At 44.4% G+C, this 19,437-nt stretch overlaps 1 protein-coding gene across 1 annotated transcript in view; it reads left to right on the forward strand.

Annotated features, from left to right (window-relative positions):
- Positions 1-19,437, forward strand: part of FRMD8 (FERM domain containing 8) — an 88,501-nt gene that overhangs the window by 49,293 nt on the left and 19,771 nt on the right. Inside the window, 5 exon segments of the mRNA XM_033954777.1 lie at positions 10,075-10,201; positions 10,311-10,340; positions 10,342-10,395; positions 10,397-10,441; positions 10,443-10,457. Of these exon segments, the coding sequence (XP_033810668.1) occupies positions 10,075-10,201; positions 10,311-10,340; positions 10,342-10,395; positions 10,397-10,441; positions 10,443-10,457 (271 nt within the window).

Below are 19,437 nucleotides of genomic sequence, written 5' to 3' on the forward strand. Positions count from 1 at the left end.
GAATTCTACGCTTGCTAATCGGTCTGGGAATTATACTTTCTGTTTTTCTTTTTTCTCAAGCATCAGGTATCTGCTTTCCAGAAATATTTACCTGACCAAAAGCTTCCTCTTTTTCAGCCGCATATTGCTTCTTTGTTTCAATTGAGGAAGCTTTGGGTTCACTCTATTTATGATACCTTTGAGTTTACTTCTCGTGCTACTGCCATGTCCGTTGCTATGAGACGTTTGGCTTGGTTTCAAGTTTCTGAGCTGGATGTCAATCATCAAGATCGTCTGGTTAATGCTCCTTGTTTGGGCGATGAGCTTTTTGGTGAGTATCTAGACACTACGACTCAGAAACTTTCAGCTCACGAAACCAGGTGGGATACTTTACTTAAAAACAAGAAAAAGCCTCCACCTACTCGTCCTTACCGGTCTCAATCTACTTATCAACGTCTGTTTGCTGCTAGACCTTTACAACAGCCTCAGTCTCAACCTCGTAGACTATGACAGCCTCAACAGCAGCAATCTCGTCAGCAACAGCAGAAACAACCGGCTGTAAGCCCAAGCCTCAGCAGCCCTTTTGACCTGTTTCTTCGGAGCATAGCCAATCTCAACATTTCTCATCCAATGCCTCAGCCCATAGGGGGTCGTCTTCAATGGTTCATCAATCGTTGGGAACTCATTACTTCAGATCATTGGGTCCTCACCATCGTTCGTCAGGGTTACACTCTTCATTTCCAGATTCTTCCTCCAGACTGTCCTCCAAAAGAGTCTGCTTTGGACCCTGCACAGTCCTCTGTTCTTCTTCAGGAAGTACATAAGAACATAAGAACATAAGCAATGCCTCTGCCGGGTCAGACCCGAGGTCCATCGTGCCCAGCAGTCCGCTCACGCGGCGGCCCAACAGGTCCAGGACCTGTGCAGTAATCCTCTATCTATACCCCTCTATCCCCTTTTCCAACAGGAAATTGTCCAATCCTTTCTTAAACCCCAGTACCGTACTCTGCCCTATTACGTCCTCTGGAAGCGCATTCCAGGTATCCACCACCCGCTGAGTAAAGAAAAACTTCCTAGCATTTGTTTTGAATCTATCCCCTTCCAATTTTTCCGAATGCCCTCTTGTTCTTTTATGTTTTGAAAATTTGAAGAATCTATCTCTCTCTACTTTCTCTATGCCCTTCATGATCTTGTAGGTTTCTATCATGTCTCCTCTGAGTCTCCGCTTTTCCAGGGAGAAGAGCTCCAGCCTCTCCAATCTTTCAGTGTATGAAAGGTTTTCCATGCCCTTAATCATTCGTGTCGCTCTCCTCTGGACCCTCTCAAGTATTGCCATACTGTATGTATGACCAATACTGAACACAGTACTCCAGGTGCGGGCGCACCATTGCCCGATACAACGGCAGGATGACTTCTTTTGTTCTGGTCGTAATACTATTTTTAATAATACCCAACATTCTGTTTGCCTTCTTCGCGGCTGCTGCGCATTGCGCCGTTGACTTCATTGTTGTATCCACCAGTACACCCAAATCTCTTTCAAGGTTACTTTCCTCTAATACTAATCCCCCCATTTGGTAGCTGAACATCGGGTTTTTTCTCCCTATATGCATGACTTTGCATTTCCCTACATTGAATTTCATCTGCCATTTATTCGCCCACTTCTCCAGTTTGTTTAGGTCCCTTTGTAGGTCCTCACACTCTTCCGTAGTTCTAACCCTTCTACAGAGTTTAGTGTCGTTCGCAAATTTTATAACTTCACAATTCGTCCCCGTTTCTAGGTCATTTATAAATATATTGAACAGCAGCGGTCCAAGTACAGACCCCTGCGGAACTCCGCTTGTGACTTTCCTCCAGCCCGAGTAGTGACCCTTCACTCCAACCCTCTGTCTCCTGCCTGCCAACCAGTGTTTGATCCATCTGTGTACGTCCCCTTCCACCCCGTGGTTCCACAGCTTCCTAAGTAGCCGCTCATGGGGTACCTTGTCAAAGGCCTTTTGGAAGTCAAGGTAAATGATGTCTACAGGTTCCCCTTTGTCCAACTGGCTGTTTACCCCCTCAAAGAAGTGCAGTAAGTTTGTTTGGCACGATCTTCCCTTGCAGAAGCCATGTTGGCTCGCTTTCATCAGCCCATTTTTTTCGATGTGCTCACAGATGCTGTCCTTTATCAATGCTTCTACCATCTTGCCCGGAACCGATGTCAAACTTACCGGCCTATAGTTTCCCGGGTCTCCTCTTGACCCCTTTTTAAAGATAGGTGTAACATTTGCTATCTTCCAGTCCTCCGGAATCTCTCCAGTTTTCAAGGATAGGTTGCAAACTCGTTGGAGTATTCCCGCTATCTCATTTCTTAATTCTCAATCTCTTCTTCAGCTAAATGCCATCAAAGAAGTTCCTTTCGATCAGCAGGGGAAAGGGTTTTATTCCCGCTACTTCTTGGTTCCCAAGAAGACGGGAGGACTCAGACCCATCTTGGATCTCAGAGCTCTCAACAACTTCTTGGTCAGAGAAAAATTCAGGATGTTGTCCCTAGCTCTCCTGTATCCTCATCTCAATCTCAATGATTGGCTATGCTCCCTAGACCTCAAAGAAGCCTACACGCTATACCCATGCATCCGGCCTCTCAGAAGTACTTCGATTTCAAATACATCAACATCATTACCAGTACAAGGTTCTTCCCTTCGGGTTGGCATCTTCTCCTTGAGTATTCACGAAATGCCTGATTGGGTGCCGTCTGTCTATGGTTACACGGTCTCCAGGTCTTTCCTTACCTGGACGACTGGTTGATCAAGGAGATTTCCTCTCAGAGGGTGGCTCTTGCGACATCTCAAACCATCTCCCTTCTGGGATTCAAGGTCAACTTTCCCAAATCACATCTTATTCCAACACAGCGTCTCCAATTCATTGGGACAATTCTGGACACTTATCTAATGAGGGCGTACCTTCCTCCAGATCGACTTCAGACTCTCATCCGTCTCTGTCAGCAGTTACTTCCTCTTCAGACCGTCTCTGCCAGACACATGATGGTTCTTTTGGGACATATGGCTTCCATGGTCCAGGTCACACCTCTGGCAAGGCTTCATCTGTGTATTCCTCAATGGACTCTAGCGTCCCAGTGGTCTCAAGCCACAGATCGTCTCTCAAAGCACATATCCATTACATCGTCTCTTCTGCAGTCTCTGCGTTGGTGGATGACCTCCAGTCTTTCCAGAGGTCTCCTTTTTCACTTGCCACTTAATCACAAGATCATCACCACAGATGCATCCCCTTATGCCTGGGGGGCGCATATGGACGATCTCTAGACTCAGAAAAAAATTCACATCAATTTTCTGGAACTAAGAGCGATGTTTTATGCGCTCAAGGCATTTCAACATCTCCTCTATCCTCAAGTCCTCCTCCTTTGCACGGACAATCAAGTAGCAATGTATTACATCAACAAGCAGGGAGGCACCGGTTCTCTCCTTTTGTGTCAGGAGGCTCAAAAGATTTGGTCCTGGGCGACAACTCGCAATCTGTTCCTGAAAGCTGTTTACATTCAAGGAGAGAAGAATTCTCTAGCAGACAACCTCAGCAGAATCCTTCAACCTCACGAATGGACTCTCAATATTGTAACTCTCCAGTCAGTATTTGCTCAATGGGGCATCCCGCAGATGGACTTGTTTGCAGCTCCTCACAATCACCAGTTGCCCCAGTTTTGCTCCAGACTTTACTCTCCTCTCCGTCTGGCAGCGGATGCCTTTCTACTGGATTGGACGGGTCAGTTTCTATATGCCTTCCCTCCACTTCCTCTCATGTTGAGAACTCTGTTCAAACTCAAAAGGGAGTCAGCCATCATGATTCTCATTGCTCATAAAAGTGGTCACAGGGATGAAGCAGGAATCTACAGGCCGGTGAGCCTCACTTCAGTTGTTGGAAAAATAATGGAAGTGTTGCTAAAAGAAAGGATAGTGTACTTCCTTGAATCTAATGGGTTACAGGATCCGAGGCAACATGGCTTTACAAAAGGTAAATCGTGCCAAACGAACCTGATTGAATTTTTTGATTGGGTGACCAAAGAGCTGGATCAAGGACATATGCTAGATGTAATTTACTTGGATTTCAGCAAAGCCTTTGATACAGTTCCTCATAGGAGGCTGTTGAACAAACTTGAAGGGCTGAAGTTAGGACCCAAAGTGGTGAACTGGGTCAGAAACTGGCTGTCGGACAGACGCCAGAGGGTGGTGGTTAATGGAAGTCGCTCAAAGGAAGGAAAGGTGACTAGTGGAGTCCCTCAGGGTTCGGTGCTGGGGCCAATCCTGTTCAATATGTATGTGAGTGACATTGCTGAAGGGTTAGAAGGAAAAGTGTGCCTTTTTGCAGATGATACCAAGATTTGTAACAGAGTAGACACCGAAGAGGGAGTGGAAAACATGAAAAAGGATCTGCAAAAGTTAGAGGAATGGTCTAATGCCTGGCAACTAAAATTCAATGCAAAGAAATGCAGAGTAATGTATTTGGGGATTAATAATAGGAAGGAACCATATATGCTGGGAGGAGAGAAGCTGATATGCACGGACGGGGAGAGGGACCTTGGGGTGATAGTGTCCGAAGATCTAAAGGCGAAAAAACAGTGTGACAAGGCAGTGGCTGCTGCCAGAAGGATGCTGGGCTGTATAAAGAGAGGCGTAGTCAGTAGAAGGAAGAAGGTGTTGATGCCCCTGTACAGGTCATTGGTGAGGCCCCACTTGGAGTATTGTGTTCAGTTTTGGAGACCGTATCTGGCGAAAGACGTAAGAAGACTTGAGGCGGTCCAGAGGAGGGCGACGAAAATGATAGGAGGCTTGCGCCAGAAGACGTATGAGGAGAGACTGGAAGCCCTGAATATGTATACCCTAGAGGAAAGGAGAGACAGGGGAGATATGATTCAGACGTTCAAATACTTGAAGGGTATTAACGTAGAACAAAATCTTTTCCAGAGAAAGGAAAATGGTAAAACCAGAGGACATAATTTGAGGTTGAGGGGTGGTAGATTCAGGGGCAATGTTAGGAAATTCTACTTTACGGAGAGGGTAGTGGATGCCTGGAATGCACTCCCGAGAGAGGTGGTGGAGAGTAAAACTGTGACTGAGTTCAAAGAAGCGTGGGATGAACACAGAAGATTTAGAATCAGAAAATAATATTAAATATTGAACTAGGCCAGTTACTGGGCAGACTTGCACGGTCTGTGTATGGCCGTTTGGTGGAGGATGGGCAGGGGAGGGCTTCAATGGCTGGGAGGGTGTAGATGGGCTGGAGTAAGTCTTAACAGAGATTTTGGCAGTTGGAACCCAAGCACAGTATCGGGTAAAGCTTTGGATTCTTGCCCAGAAATAGCTAAGAAGAAAAAATTAAAAAAAAAAAAAAAAAATTTAAATTGAATCAGGTTGGGCAGACTGGATGGACCACTCGGGTCTTTATCTGCCGTCATCTACTATGTTACTATGTTTTCATCGGTGGCCCAGACAACATTGATTTTCTCCCCTCCTACAACTCAGTTCCAGGGAACCCATACTACTTCCAGTGTTTCCTACTCTGCTTACTCAGAATCAGCAATCCCTTCTACATCCCAACCTACACCTGACAGCTTGGTTTCTCTCGGGCTGAGCTCTAATCAGTTGCTCCTTTCTCAGCCTGTTCGTCACATCATTGATGCTTCTAGGAAACCAGCCACTCAGAAATGTTATCAACAGAAGTGGACTTGGTTTTCTTCCTGGTGTTTACTTCATCATCATAATCCTACTTCCTTGGCAGTAGAATTAGTGTTGGATTATCTCCTTTCTCTATCAGATTCTGGTCTTGAGTCTACATCCATTAGAGTCCATCTCAGTGCTATTACTGCTTTTCATGAACTAGTGCAGGGTAAATCTCTTACTGCTCATCCTCTGGTATCCAGATTCATGAAGGGGCTTTTCAATGTGAAACCGCCTCTCAAGCCTCCGCCTGTAGTCTGGGACCTTAATGTGGTTCTTTCCAGTTTGATGAAGCCTCCGTTTGAACCAATGGCTCATCTCAAGTTTCTTACCTGGAAAGTGGTCTTTTTGATTTGCTCTCACCTCTGTCAGGAGGGTCAGTGAGTTGCATGCGCTGGTAGCGGATCCACCTTTTACAGTTTTTCATCATGATAAGGTGGTTCTCGGTTCTCATCCAAAGTTTTTACCTAAAGTTGTCTCTGACTTTCACCTCAATCAATCTATTGTTCTCCCAGTGTTTTTTCCAAAACCTTATTCTCTTCCTGAGGAACGAGCTTTGCATACTTTAGACTGTAAACGAGCTTTGGCTTACTACCTGGATCGCACAAAGCCACACAGAACATCTCCCCAACTTTTTCTCTCATTTGATCCAAATAAGTTGAGACGTCCTGTTTCCAAGAGAACGATTTCCAACCGGCTTGCCGCCTGCATTTTGTTCTGCTATGCTCAGACCAAACTGGCATTGGAGAGCTGTGTCACAGCCCATAAAGATCGAGCTATGGCAGCTTCTGTTGCTTTCCTCAAGTCTACTCCAATTGAGGAGATCTGCAAAGCTGCCACCTGGTCCTCAGTTCATACCTTCACTTCTCACTACTGTCTGGAGTCTTTTTCCAGACGGGATGGCCAATTCGGCCAATCTGTATTACAAAATTTATTTTCTTAATAGCCAACTTTCCCACCATCCCATTCTGTTAGCTTGGAGGTCACCCATCAATGAGAAGATATGCCTGCTTGTCCTGGGATAAAGCACAGTTACCGTAACAGGTGTTATCCAGGGACAGCAGGCAGATATTCTCACAACCCTCCCACCTCTCCGGGTTGGCTTCTTAGCTGGCTTAACTTAACTGACGGACTGCGCGCCTCCGTCAGGCAGGAAAGCACTCGCGCATGCGTGGTGCGGGCATCAAGAACTTTCTAAGTTCTTAAAGCGGTCCGTACCGAGGGCTCCGTGGTGACATCACCCATTGAGAATATCTGCCTGCTGTCCCTGGATAACACCTGTTAAGGTAAATAACTGCTTTACCTCATGCAAAATTGTCATTTCTTTAATAAGATAACTATTTTTTCTGAGGCTCTCCAAGTACCTACAAATCCAAAATGTGGCCCTGCAAAGGGTTTGAGTTTGAGACCACTGCTCGAGGGGATACACCTGGTCCCCCAGGTCCCTTCCCCACCCTGATGGCGTAGTCTATTCTCTTTTTCCATACGCTTAAAAAAAAAAAAAAAGAGTAAGACTCATTTAGAATATTGTGTACAATTCTGGAGGCCGCACCTTCAAAAAGATATAAAAAGGATGGGGTCGGTCCAGAGGAAGGCTACTAAAATGGTATGTGGTCTTCATCATAAGACATATGGGGACAGACTTAAAAATCTCAATCTGTATACTTTGGAGGAAAGGTGGAAGAGGGGAGATATGATAGTTGTTTAAATAACTATATAATGTAAATTTGCATGAGTTGAGTCTCTTTCATTTGAAAGGAAACTTTGCAATGAGAGGGCATAAGATGAAGTTAAGAGGTGATAGGCTCTGGAGTAATCTAAGGAAATACTTTTTTACAGAAAGGGTGGTAAATGCATGAACAGTCTCCCAGAAGAGGTGGTGGAGACAAGAGACTGTGTCTGATATCAAAAGGGCCTGGGATAGGCACGTGGGATCTCTTGGAGAGAGAAAGAGATAATGGTTACTGCGGATGGGCAGACTAGATGGACCATTTGGCCTTTATCTGCCATCATGTTTCTATGTTACCAAATCCGAAGTGGAAGTGGATAATAGGATTTACACATAACATTGGATGATTCTAACTGGGAGTTGATTTGGACTCGGGCTTATTTAGTCTCCATGTGTTGCAGAAAGATGAAATGGATGTATAGATTGTTAACTGGACTTATCAATCCCTTTCTTTTTACATTTATCATGTGGACGCCAACACTTATTTGTGTTGGAAGCACTGTATTAAGGCCAGGAGGATTTTAATCACATGTGGTGGACTTGCCCAATAGTCACTCATTTTTGGAGATAGGTGCACGATGAAATCAGATCCCGTATGAAGAAATCTTTTACTTTAGCCCCTTTGTTTTAATTGCTGAGGTATTGGAACAATGTTGAATTGCATGGTGGGGTGGGGGTGGGGTTGGTTGTGGGATTGGGATTGGCAACTCATCTTATTCATGCCACAAAGTTTACGGTGGCTACATTTTGGGAAACTATTCTGACAACATACTAATCCTCTCATGTGGCAGAGATTGTCTTTACTGAAAATTATTTTGTATTGTTCCCAAAATTGTGGTGGCTTTATTTTATAGCCTCTTCACCCCCTTTGCCCTCTCCTACCCACAGTGGTCCTGTGGTGTAAACAAAATAAACAAACAAAAAATACTTTTCCTCTCTCTGTTAAATCCTAGCTCACGTTTGCGGTCTAACACCAACTCTGGAAGGATACACATTTTAAATCTGACATACTGTAATCACAAAACAGAAAATACAATTATTTTTCCTACCTTTTGTGTTGTCTGGTCATTTTTCAAATCATGGTTGGTTCCCAAGACTCCGTTTGTCTTCTAATCAGGCTCTCTTCTTTCTCCGTGCTAACCATCCATTTTCCATCTCTGTCCTCCCCTTCGGTTTTCCCTTTCCTCCCCCAGTGGTTTGGCATCTTTCCTTTTTTTCATCTCCATCCCCCCGCAGGTGCAGCAATGGACCCCACCATCCACAGATCCACCATCTCTCCTTTTCTCAACTACCCTTTCATCAAGCATCTCTCTTCTGTGTCCCTGTCCCTATTCTCTTCTCCAGTAGTGTCCTCCTTGTGTCCCTTTTCCTAAGCTCCCTCCATGCACAGCATCTTATTTCTGTTTCATGTCTCTCCAATTTTTAGCTTCTTCTTTCTCTCTTCCTTACCTTCTGTATCCCTTCCCCAAGTACAGGCTTTCTCCTACTATCTCTCCTGCCATCCTGCATCCTGCCCACCTACTTATGGAGCAGGATCTGTCCCTCTTGTACCCCTTCCCCTTGTGGTCTTGCATTTCTCTCTCCCTCTTTCTATTAGTCCAGCATTAATCTGCTTTCCTCACCCTCTTTTTGGTTTAGGTCCTCTCTCTTCCCTTCACTTCACCCAGGTCTGGCATTCTCCCCCTCCCCTCTTCTTACTCCTTCCTCCTCCTCCCCTCTGCACAGGCCTGCCCTTCCAGCCCCGAAGGCACTCTTCCTCCTCATCCCTCTGCAAAGGCCTGTTCCTCCAGCAAGCCTGCATTTTCACCCAGCTTCCCTGCTCTTACTTTAAGCTAATACGGCAACCTGCAGGATTGCTGGTGCTATAGCGATCCCTGCAGCTGCTGTCGTTCTCAGTGGCATGTTTTCTCTGCCGTGATCCTGACTCTGATGTCAGAGGAGGGGTGGGACCATAGCAGAGACAACATGCCGCTGAGGATTACAGCAGCTGCAAGGATCGCTATAGCACCAGCGATCCTGCAGGCTGCTGTATTAGCTTAAGGTAAGAGCAGTGAAGCTGAGGGAACATGCAGGCCTTTCCGACTGATCCTCCCCCCTCAAGTAGGAGCGGCAGCGGACTGCCAGCAAGAGGCAGTGCCTGCCGCTCTTGCTTTAGGAAGGCACAGGGTGAAGGGCCGGTCATCGAATCGGGAGGTCGATTTTTTTTTTTTTTTTTTTTTTTTTAATTGAATCAAATCGATTCACCTGATTTGAATCGGTGAATCGATTTGAATCGTGAATCGGGGTAGCACTAATGATAACTACTTTCAATGGGTGATAGATTTAGGATTGGGGGGTGGGACATATTTCATTTATTTTAAGAGTTTTATATTTGTTAACTTTGTTCCTTCTGTTTAAGGATTTAAAACTAATAAAAATGTTTTTTAAAACTATCAGGATCCATGTAATGCAAGGATACTAAAGCATGGGAAATTCTTTCTTTTAATACAAGAATGAGTCAGTTAGTCCAACTGCATGGAACTATTTCAACCAGCTAATGTAAACATTCATAATATACTGTAAGTGTGAGCATGCAAGTACATGTGCAAATCTGCCCTGGATATATGAATAAAATCTTAGTGCTCTGCCTTCTTCATTTGCCTTCTGCTCTCTTAATTTCAGATGTGCCTTTTTCTCGGGAACAATTGACAAACCGGCTCAGAGCTTCTTGCATCGTAGGTGGGCGCAAGGCTAGTGTCTGTGGGGATCAGCATGGATGGCGGTGTATGTTATTGACAGCAAAGAAAAGGTAATGTTCTGTGTGTTATACTCCTTGATTTAGAACATAGATTGATGACTTGCAGCCTTTTTGGGAGTACAGTAGTACTAGATTTTAACTGTCTGCATTTGTACCTCAGTGTATGCTGTTAGGCCTGCATTTCCATGAGCCTCTCCTGGGATCACACCTATCCAGAGGAAGAGGAGCATATTCTCTGGTTGGAATCTTGATGGTGACAATGAAGGAACCCCAGTCAACAAGTTGCTAAAATATCTACTCAAAGCAGGTGAGGCTGGATCAATATTGTGGAGGGTTGAAGAGGCAAGGCTGGCAGAATCTCTCACTGATTTGTCAGTATCTGAAAGCTCATAGTTCCCCAGTTTTCTTTTAAGATTTGGGGTAAGAAGGGACTTGGAAATTTCTTCCAGTTCAATTGGAACCAGCACTGGTATTCTGTCACTGAGGTCTTCAAATTCACACAAACCTGGGGTATTTTTTCCCCCATTTTATTTTAAACTACTTCTCTATTTTTCACAAAACACCAACCACATAATCATAGTCATAGTTAAGATACATACATTTATTGCAGAACAAATCCAGTCTCACTTATCTTTAATTTGCAGAATCACTAGCCTGCCCCGACGGGACCCGTTTTGCCACATTAAAGGCTTTCTTCAAGGGTTCTAAAGGAGCTCTACTTCAAGCGTCCCTTTCCGTGAAGTTGGAGGCTGATAGTGAGGAGTTGCTGGAAACTTTGGATTACGATCAGCCCTCCTAAGGACATGCTAAAGCTTCCTCTTGCATGGGATTCTGAGAGAGACTTTCTACAAAAACTTGGAATCTCTCTCTTGGTGCTAAGTGGCACCCAAAAAGCTGGATTATCTATACCGAATAATCTGTCTTCCGGGATTTGATAACCCTCAACTTCTGCATCAATCCTTGGTTGTGGAGGCTACTTAAAGAAATATACTCCATCAAAAGTCTTTGCGTCGGTCTCTCCTGGTTAGGGAGGGCTGTACTATGGACAGATTTCGCCGAAGGCTAATCAAAATTCCATGTTGGCCAATAGAATTGTCAACTATTAATTTCTATTTTTCATGCTACTTGCAACATCTTATGAAGCAGTTTCCCCACATATCAAAATATATTCCATCTCATAAGTATGAAAGGATTCCAAATCTCGTGAACACTGCTCTTCAATTATGGAAGTATCTGATTCGCTCAGCTTATGATATCTTTGAGCCTTACATCGAGGGCTTCTTCTATGTATGTGACCATGAGAAAGGCTAGCATGGCTTAAGAGTCTCAGATATGGACGTAACCTGCAGGATAGACTGGCCAACGTCCCTTGTTTAGGGGATGAGCTTTTGGGGGACTCTAGAGATACTGCAACCCAAAAGCTCACTGCTCATGAAACTCAATGGGACACCTTAGTAAAACCTAACTCTAAACCTCAATCATCAAGACCTTTCAGGCCTGCAGGCCTGCTTCCTCTTATCAGAGGCATTTTTCAGCCAAAGCCTCTGCTCCAGTTAAGGCCGCAGCAGAAGAACGAGGCCCAACCTGCTGCTCCTGCTAAGTTGAATCAGTCTTTTTGACCTGTTTATCCGAGAGCTTAGTTTGTAATCCTTCTGCTTCAGCCTCTCCCTCAGCCAATCTGAGGTCGCCTTCAATTTTTATTTTCATCGTTGAGAACTCACCACCTCTGATCTCTAGATTCTACAGATCATTCGGGAAGGTTTACTCTCTATATTTCACTCTCTACAGATCATCCTCCAAGATGAGTCTGCTTTCAGCCCTTGACAGTCCTCTCTTTCTTCAGGAGGTTCAGTCCCTTCTCAACGCCATCAAAGAAGTTCCTGCTTGATCAACAAAACCAAGGGTTTTACTTCCGCTGTTTTCTAGTGCCAAAAAAGACGGGAGGTCTTCGACCGATCTTAGATCTCATAACCCTCAACAATTTCTGGTCAGAGAAAAATTTCACATGCTATCTATAGCCACTCTATATCCCCCTCTTGGCTCACAACGATTGGCTATGCTCTCTAGGATCTCAAGGAAGCCTACACTCATATTCCAGTTAACCTGGCTTCCCGGAAATATCTCAGATTTCAAGAGGCACATCACCACTACAAAAACAAGGTCATACCATTTGGCCTAACATCTTCTCCCAGAGTCTTCACAAAGTGCCATGGTGGTGGTAGCAGTTGGCCTTGAGATCTCAGGGTCTTCAAGTCTTTCCCTATTCTAGATGACTGGCTCATCAAAGACACCCTTCATGTCAACATGTTGTTCTGGCGACAGATTGCACCATGACTTTAGAGCCCTAGGTGAGAAGCTGAAGCAGATGGAAGTGCAGGTGGTTTTTCTCCTCCATCCCTACCAGTAAGAGACAAGGGGAGAGCTAGAGAAGAACGGATCCAGAGGACAAACGTAATGGCTACGGGGATGGTGCCAAAGAGATGAACTTTGGCTCTCCTGGACCACGGAGAGGCACTTCAGAGACTGCAGGAACCAGACAGGTTACACCTAACCAGAAGTGGGAAGAACGTCCTAGGACGACGCCTGCTGCTCACCTGCTCCGGAAGGCTTTAAACTAGGTGAGCGGGGGAGTGGACCCACCTCCCGCACCTAGTAGGGTAAGTAACTCCATCTTGGAGCCTGAGGTAAGTAATCCTGTGAATACTGAACGGGGACAGAGGCAATACTAAGGGTGACAAAGGCAAGTTTGAGGGGGACAAAACTATCTCGGACAGAAAACACTCCATGCCAGCAGAAATAATGGACAGCCATGGACTGCTAATGCCTGTAGCCTTGGGCAACAAAATTACTGGAACTGGAAACAGAAATGAGAAATCGCCGACCTTGATGTGGTGGCGATTATCAGAAATGTGGTTCTCGGTTTGTCCACGGATGGGACATGGTGTACAGGATTAACCCTACTTCGTCACGACAGAGAAGGCAAATCAGGAGGAGGAGTAGCTCTATACATTAGAGAGGACATCAAAGTTACTAATAATCACCAGACATCAAATACTACAGGAGAATCCCTCTGGGTGAACCTTGCCAGGGGCAATAACAATATACCTGTATCTTGGTGTTGTGTACAGACCACCAAGACAAAAGGACGATGCAGGACAAGAATTAATTGAAGACATTGAGACCATCACATTGCGAGGAGACACATTGCTGTTGGGAGACTTTTAATATGCCTGATGTGGACTGGAACAACTTTCTGCTACAACCAGCGGGCAACAAGAGGCTACTAACTTACATCGAGGAGCACGCCTCAAAACAGATGGTATTAGAACCCACCAAGGATCAGGTGATCCTGGACCTGCTACTCACCAACGGGGGACAGTGTTACAGAGGTATCGGTGGGAGAAGCTTTGGCCACCAGTGACCCACTAACATGGTGTGGTTCCACCTGAAGAAAGGAATCACTAGCGTCAAATACATCGACTAAGGTCCTAAATTTTTAAAGGAACTAACTTTCAGTGCATGGGAGACTATGTCTACAAAGCGCTGCAAAACCAGAGCCGACGGACAGTGTGGAGGTACTATGGTCGGCTCTGAAATCAACCCTGCAAGAAGCAACCAGCATATACATAAAAACCGTGAACAAACGGCGTAGAAAAAAATAGACCACAGTGGTTCTCTGCGGAGATCTCAGAACTAGTAAAGCAAAAGAAAAAAGCATTCGTAACCTACAAACAATCATAACGACCGGATAGCTAAAGAAATCTGGTGAAATCTAGATATGTTAAACGGCAGTCGGGGAGGCCAAACTCCGGATGGAAGAAAATATAGCAAGACAGGTTTAAAACAGGATAAATCCTTTTTTAAGTACATTAGCGACAGGAAGAAGAACACAAGCGGTATTGTGCGCCTAAAGAAACCTGATGTAACTTTGTAGACGCAGACAAAGCAGAACTACTCAATAACTACTTATGCTCAGTCTTCACCTGCGAAGCGCCAGGGTCCGGACCTCAGCGTCAAAGGGGTGCTTGGAGGACCCATTCCAGGACTTTGAATTTACCGCGAGCAATGTCTACTACGAACTATCAAAGCTAAAAGTGAACAAAGCTATGGGCCCGGATAATCTACACCCCAGAGTATTTTGAGAATTGAGAGATGTCCTGGCAGAACCGTTAGCTGAGCTTTTCAATCTTTCCCTAAGTAAGGGAAAAGTTCCCTTGGACTGGAAAACTGGCAATGTTATTCCGCTCCACAAAAAGGGATGCAGGGCAGAGGCCGAAAATTGCAGACCGGTGAGTCTCACATCAATAGTATGTAAACTTATGGAAACGTTGATCAAAAATAGATTGGACACAATTCTGGATGACGAAGGACTAAGGGATCCCCACCAGCATGGCTTTACGAAGGGAAGGTCTTGTCAATCCAATCTGATAAACTTCTTTGACTGGGTAACAAAAAAAACAAACTGGATGGGGTAGAATCCCTGGATATCGTATATTTAGACTTCAGTAAGGCTTTTGATAGTGTCCCACACCGTAGGTTATTGAACAAGATGAACACGATAGGCCTAGGAGAAACACTGACTGCATGGGTAGAAGACTGGCTTAGCAGCAGACTTCAAAGGGTGATGGTAAATGGTATTCCCTCAAAAATGTCGGAAGTGACCATGGAGTGCCGCAGGGCTCGGTCTTGGGCCCGATACTATTTAATATCTTTGTAAGGGATCTGCCTCTGGGACTTTGAGGCAAAATTACATTATTCGCCGATGACACTAAACTATGCAACGTGGGCAGCGCAGCAGAACCCGACAGCGCAACCGTGCCCGACACTATGAAACAAGACCTACTTTTAACTGAAACAATGGTCCAGTACTTGGCAACTGAATTTTAATGCCAAAAAATGTAAGGTAATGCACCTTGGTAGCGGAAATCCATGCAGAACATACACACTGAATGGTGAGAACCTAACAAGAACTGTAGCAGAACAGGACTTGGGAGTAATCATCTGGGAAGATATGAAAGCTGCCAATCAGGTGGAGAAAGCTTCAGCAAAGGCTAGACAAATGCTGGGTTGCATCAGCAAGGAGTTTTATTAGCCGAAAGCCTGAAGTTATACTGCTGTTATACAGATCCATGGTGAGACCTCACCAGGAGTATTGTGTTCAGTTTTGGAGGCCACATTATCAAAAGGATGTGAAGAGAATGGAGTCGATTTAGCGAATGGCCACCAGGATGGTCTCAGGACTTAAAGATCTCCCATATTAAGAACGTTTGAGCAGGCTGCGCTTATATTCTCTCGAAGAGCGCAGAGAAAGAGGGGACATGATAGAAACATTCAAATACATCACAGGCCGCATTGAGGTGGAGGAAGAAATATTTTTTTCTTACGGGTCCCACGGCGACAAGAGGGCATCCTCTAAAACTCAGGGGGGGAGAAGATTTCATGGGGATACCAGGAAATACTTCTTCACTGAAAGGGTAATTAATCGATGGAATGGTCTTCCGCGTCAGGTAATCGAGGCCAGTACCACGCTCAACTTCAAGGGACAATGGGACAGACAGGTGGGGTCGCTCCAGAGGAATGCTTAAAAGATGGATTCTCGAGAGAGGGAGGGTTCTTGAGTGGGCAGACTTGTTGGGCCGACGGCCCTTTTCTGCCGTCATACTCTATGTTTCTATCTTGTTTATCCAGAACTTGGGATTTGAGTTCAACTTACCCAAGTCACAGCTTCATCACTCTCAAAGGCTTCAGTTCATTGGGGTTCTTCTTGACACCACTCAAATGATGGCATTCCTTCCGCAGATTATCAGGATACTTTAATTCGGCTTTGTCATCAAGTGGACCAGCTCCAGTCCATATCTGTCAGACGAATGATGGTTTTTATGGGCCACACAGCATCTACAGTCCACATGATTCCTCTGGCAAGACTCCATCTCGGGACACCTCAATGGACTCTAGCCTCACAGTGGTCTCAAGCGACAGATCCTCTCTCACAACACATTTCTCTAATCTCATCTCTTTGACGGTCGCTGCAGTGTTGGATGATTTCATCCAATCTCTCCAGGGGTCTATTTTTTTGCATGCCCCCTCATCACAAGGATGCGTCAACTTATGCCTGGGGAGCACATCTGGATGGTCTTCAAACTCAAAGTCATTGGTCCAGCAAAGAACAGAAGTTCTATATCAATCTTCTGGAATTCAGGGCGATTTATTATGCTTTCAAAGCTTTTCAGCATCTCTTGGACAACCAAGTCCTCCTGCTTCGCACAGACAGTCAAGTAGCAATGTACTATATAAATAGGCAAGGAGGCACAGGGTCTCTTATGCTTTGTCAGGAAGCTCAGAAAATCTGGCTCTGGGCGACTGCTCGGAACATCTATCTCAAAGAAGTCTACATTCAGGGGGAGAACAGAATTTCTTAGCAGACAAGCTCAGCAGAATGCTTCAGCCTCACGAATGGATGCTCAACTCGGCAGCTCTCCATCCCATCTTCACTCAGTGGGGTACTCCTCAAGTGGACTTGTTTGCATCTCCCCACAACAAGTTGCCCCAGTTCTTTTCCAGACTTTACTTGCCTCACCGTCTGGAGGCGGATGCATTTCTACTGGATTGGACACACAAGTTTCTCTACGCATTTCCACCCACTCCTCTCATTTTAAAGACTCATATCAGTCAAACAGGAGACAGCCACCATGATTCTTATAGTCCCTCAGTTGCCCAGACAACCTTGGTCCTCCCTTCTACTTCAACTCAGTATCAAGGAGCCAATACCTCTGCCAATATTTCCATCTCTTCTTACACAGAGTCAAGGTTCGTTTCAGCATCCCAAACTTCAATCTCTACACCTGACAGCTTGGTATCTCTTGGGCTGAATGCAACTGATCTTCATCTCTCTCAGTCAGTGAGACTGATTCTAGAAGCCTCCAGGAAACCAGTCACTCAACAATGTTATCAGCAGAAGTGGACTTGTTTTTCCTCCTGGTGTCTTCTTCATCACTATGACCCAACATCCATCTCAGTTTCACTAGTTTTGGATTACCTTCTTCATTTGTCTGATTTGGGACTCAAGTCTACATCTATTAGAGTCCACCTCAGCGCTATTACAGCTTTTCACCAACCAGTGGAGGGTAAACCTATAACTGCTTATCCTCTGGTCTCCAGATTCATGAAAGGACTTTTCGGAGTTCAATATTTTTTATTAAGTTTTATGAAAAGATACAGTCCAAATATATATTCAGATATATGTAAGACACTGGGATCTCGAAACTAATAACATTTAGTGTAACACAGCAGTAACTACAATCAATTGTAATTAGGTTTGAAATCTTCTAAGAGAACCAAAGTACTTGGACTGCTTATGAGAAAACAGTAAAGAAAGAAAGAAGGAGAGAAAAGAGAAAGTAAAGAGAAGAAGAGAAAGAGAGAGAGAAAGAGAAAGAGAGAAAGACAGGAGTGTCTATGAAACAGAACTAACATAGGAGTCTAAGAATTTCCAAGGCGAGTTGCATAGTGTCATGTTCATGGATAGTCGAGCAATATTTTTCTTCTCATAAGCATATGATTCAAATTTATGATACATGCACAAAGATTTCCACCAAAAAGTATAATCCAATGATGAAGAGGATTTCCAATTCTTTAATATATGCATAAGGGCAGTCACAAACATAGTGTCAATAAGTTTAGGAGGACAATTCGAAAGAATAAAGCAGGGGTGCTGAGATCTGAGAATTATAATATCCAAGGTAAGTTCATCCGAACAGTTAGTAACATGTTTTATAGTGTCCCAAATGCGAGACCAGAAGGAGCGAACTGGAGTACAGTGGAAGAGCATATGATCAAGGGTTCCGGCCTCCTTCATACAATTCCAGCATATAGAGTCTTGTTTAAGTTTGGCTTTCCACATCCGAAAAGGAGTCCATACCGCATTCCACATGACGAAGAACATTGATTGTGAAACTCTGGAGGATAAGAGAGGACGATTTGTCGAGGACCAAAAAAGATCCCAGTCAACATCAGTAAGAGGGGTTGTTAGTATGGATTCCCAGTGTTTCATGGAATGAGGAGAAAAAAGGACTTTTCAATGTGAAACCACCTCCAGTAATCTGGGTCCTCAATGTATTCTTGCTAGATTGATGAAGCCTCCATTTGAACCAGTGTCTACAGCTTATCTCAAGTATCTTACCTGGAAAGTTGTTTTTCTCATTTCACTTACTTCTGCTAGAAGAATAAGTGAATTTCAGGCATTGGTGGCGGATCCACCGTTCACTGTGTTACACCATGACAAAATGATTCTTCGCACACATCCAAAGTTTCTGCCAAAAGTTGTCACTGAATTTCATCTTAGTCAATTGATTGTGCTCCCAGTGTTTTTTCCTAAGCATCAGCCTCATTCTCATTCAGGAGAAACAGCTCTTCATACTCTGGATTGCAAGCGAGCTTTGGCCTACTATCTCAACAGATCAAAGCCGCATAGATCATCTCCTCAACTTTTCTTCTCCTACGATCCCAACTGGTTGTCTTTCTGTATATCATTCTGTTATGCTCAGGCTGGGCTGCAACTGGAGAGTCGTGTCACAGCCTATAAGGTTCAAGCTATGTCAGCTTCAGTAGCTTTTCTTCGATCTACCCCTATTGAGGAAATATGTAAAGTTGCCACTTGGTCCTCGGTTCACACATTCATCTCACATTACTGTCTGGAATCTTTTTCCAGACGTAATGGGCACTTCGGCCAGTCAGTATTACAAAATTTATATATATATATAGATGATTGTCGTAAGATATTATTTTCATGTGGTATATATTAGTTGTATATGAATTTGAGAGGGGGATGGGGGTTAAATCTTCTTGGTGTATGATATTGAAAATTTTTCAAGTGATGTATTATATTTGGTTGATATTTACTGTACACTTGATGTAAGTTTAAAAATGAATAAAGAAATTTTTAAAAAAAAAAAAATTATTTTCCTGGAGGTCACTCACATTTGAGAATGTGCTGCCTGCTTGTCCTGGGATAAAGCACAGTTACTTACCATAACAGGTGTTATCCAGGGACAGCAGGAAGATATTCTCATAACCCACCTACCTTCCCTGGTTGGTTTCTTAGCTGGCTTACTGAACTGAGGAGCCACGCATCTACATCTGGCGGGAAGGCACTCGCGTATGTGCGGTGTGTGCTATCGCGAACTTTCTGAAATCTTAAAGTGGTGACGCACTTTTAAAGTGTCCGTGGCGGGGTTCCATGGATGACATCACCCACATGTGAGAATATCTGCCTGCTGTCCCTGGATAAC

Source organism: Geotrypetes seraphini, chromosome 8 (assembly GCF_902459505.1).
Source record: "Geotrypetes seraphini chromosome 8, aGeoSer1.1, whole genome shotgun sequence".
NCBI lineage: Eukaryota > Metazoa > Chordata > Amphibia > Gymnophiona > Dermophiidae > Geotrypetes > Geotrypetes seraphini.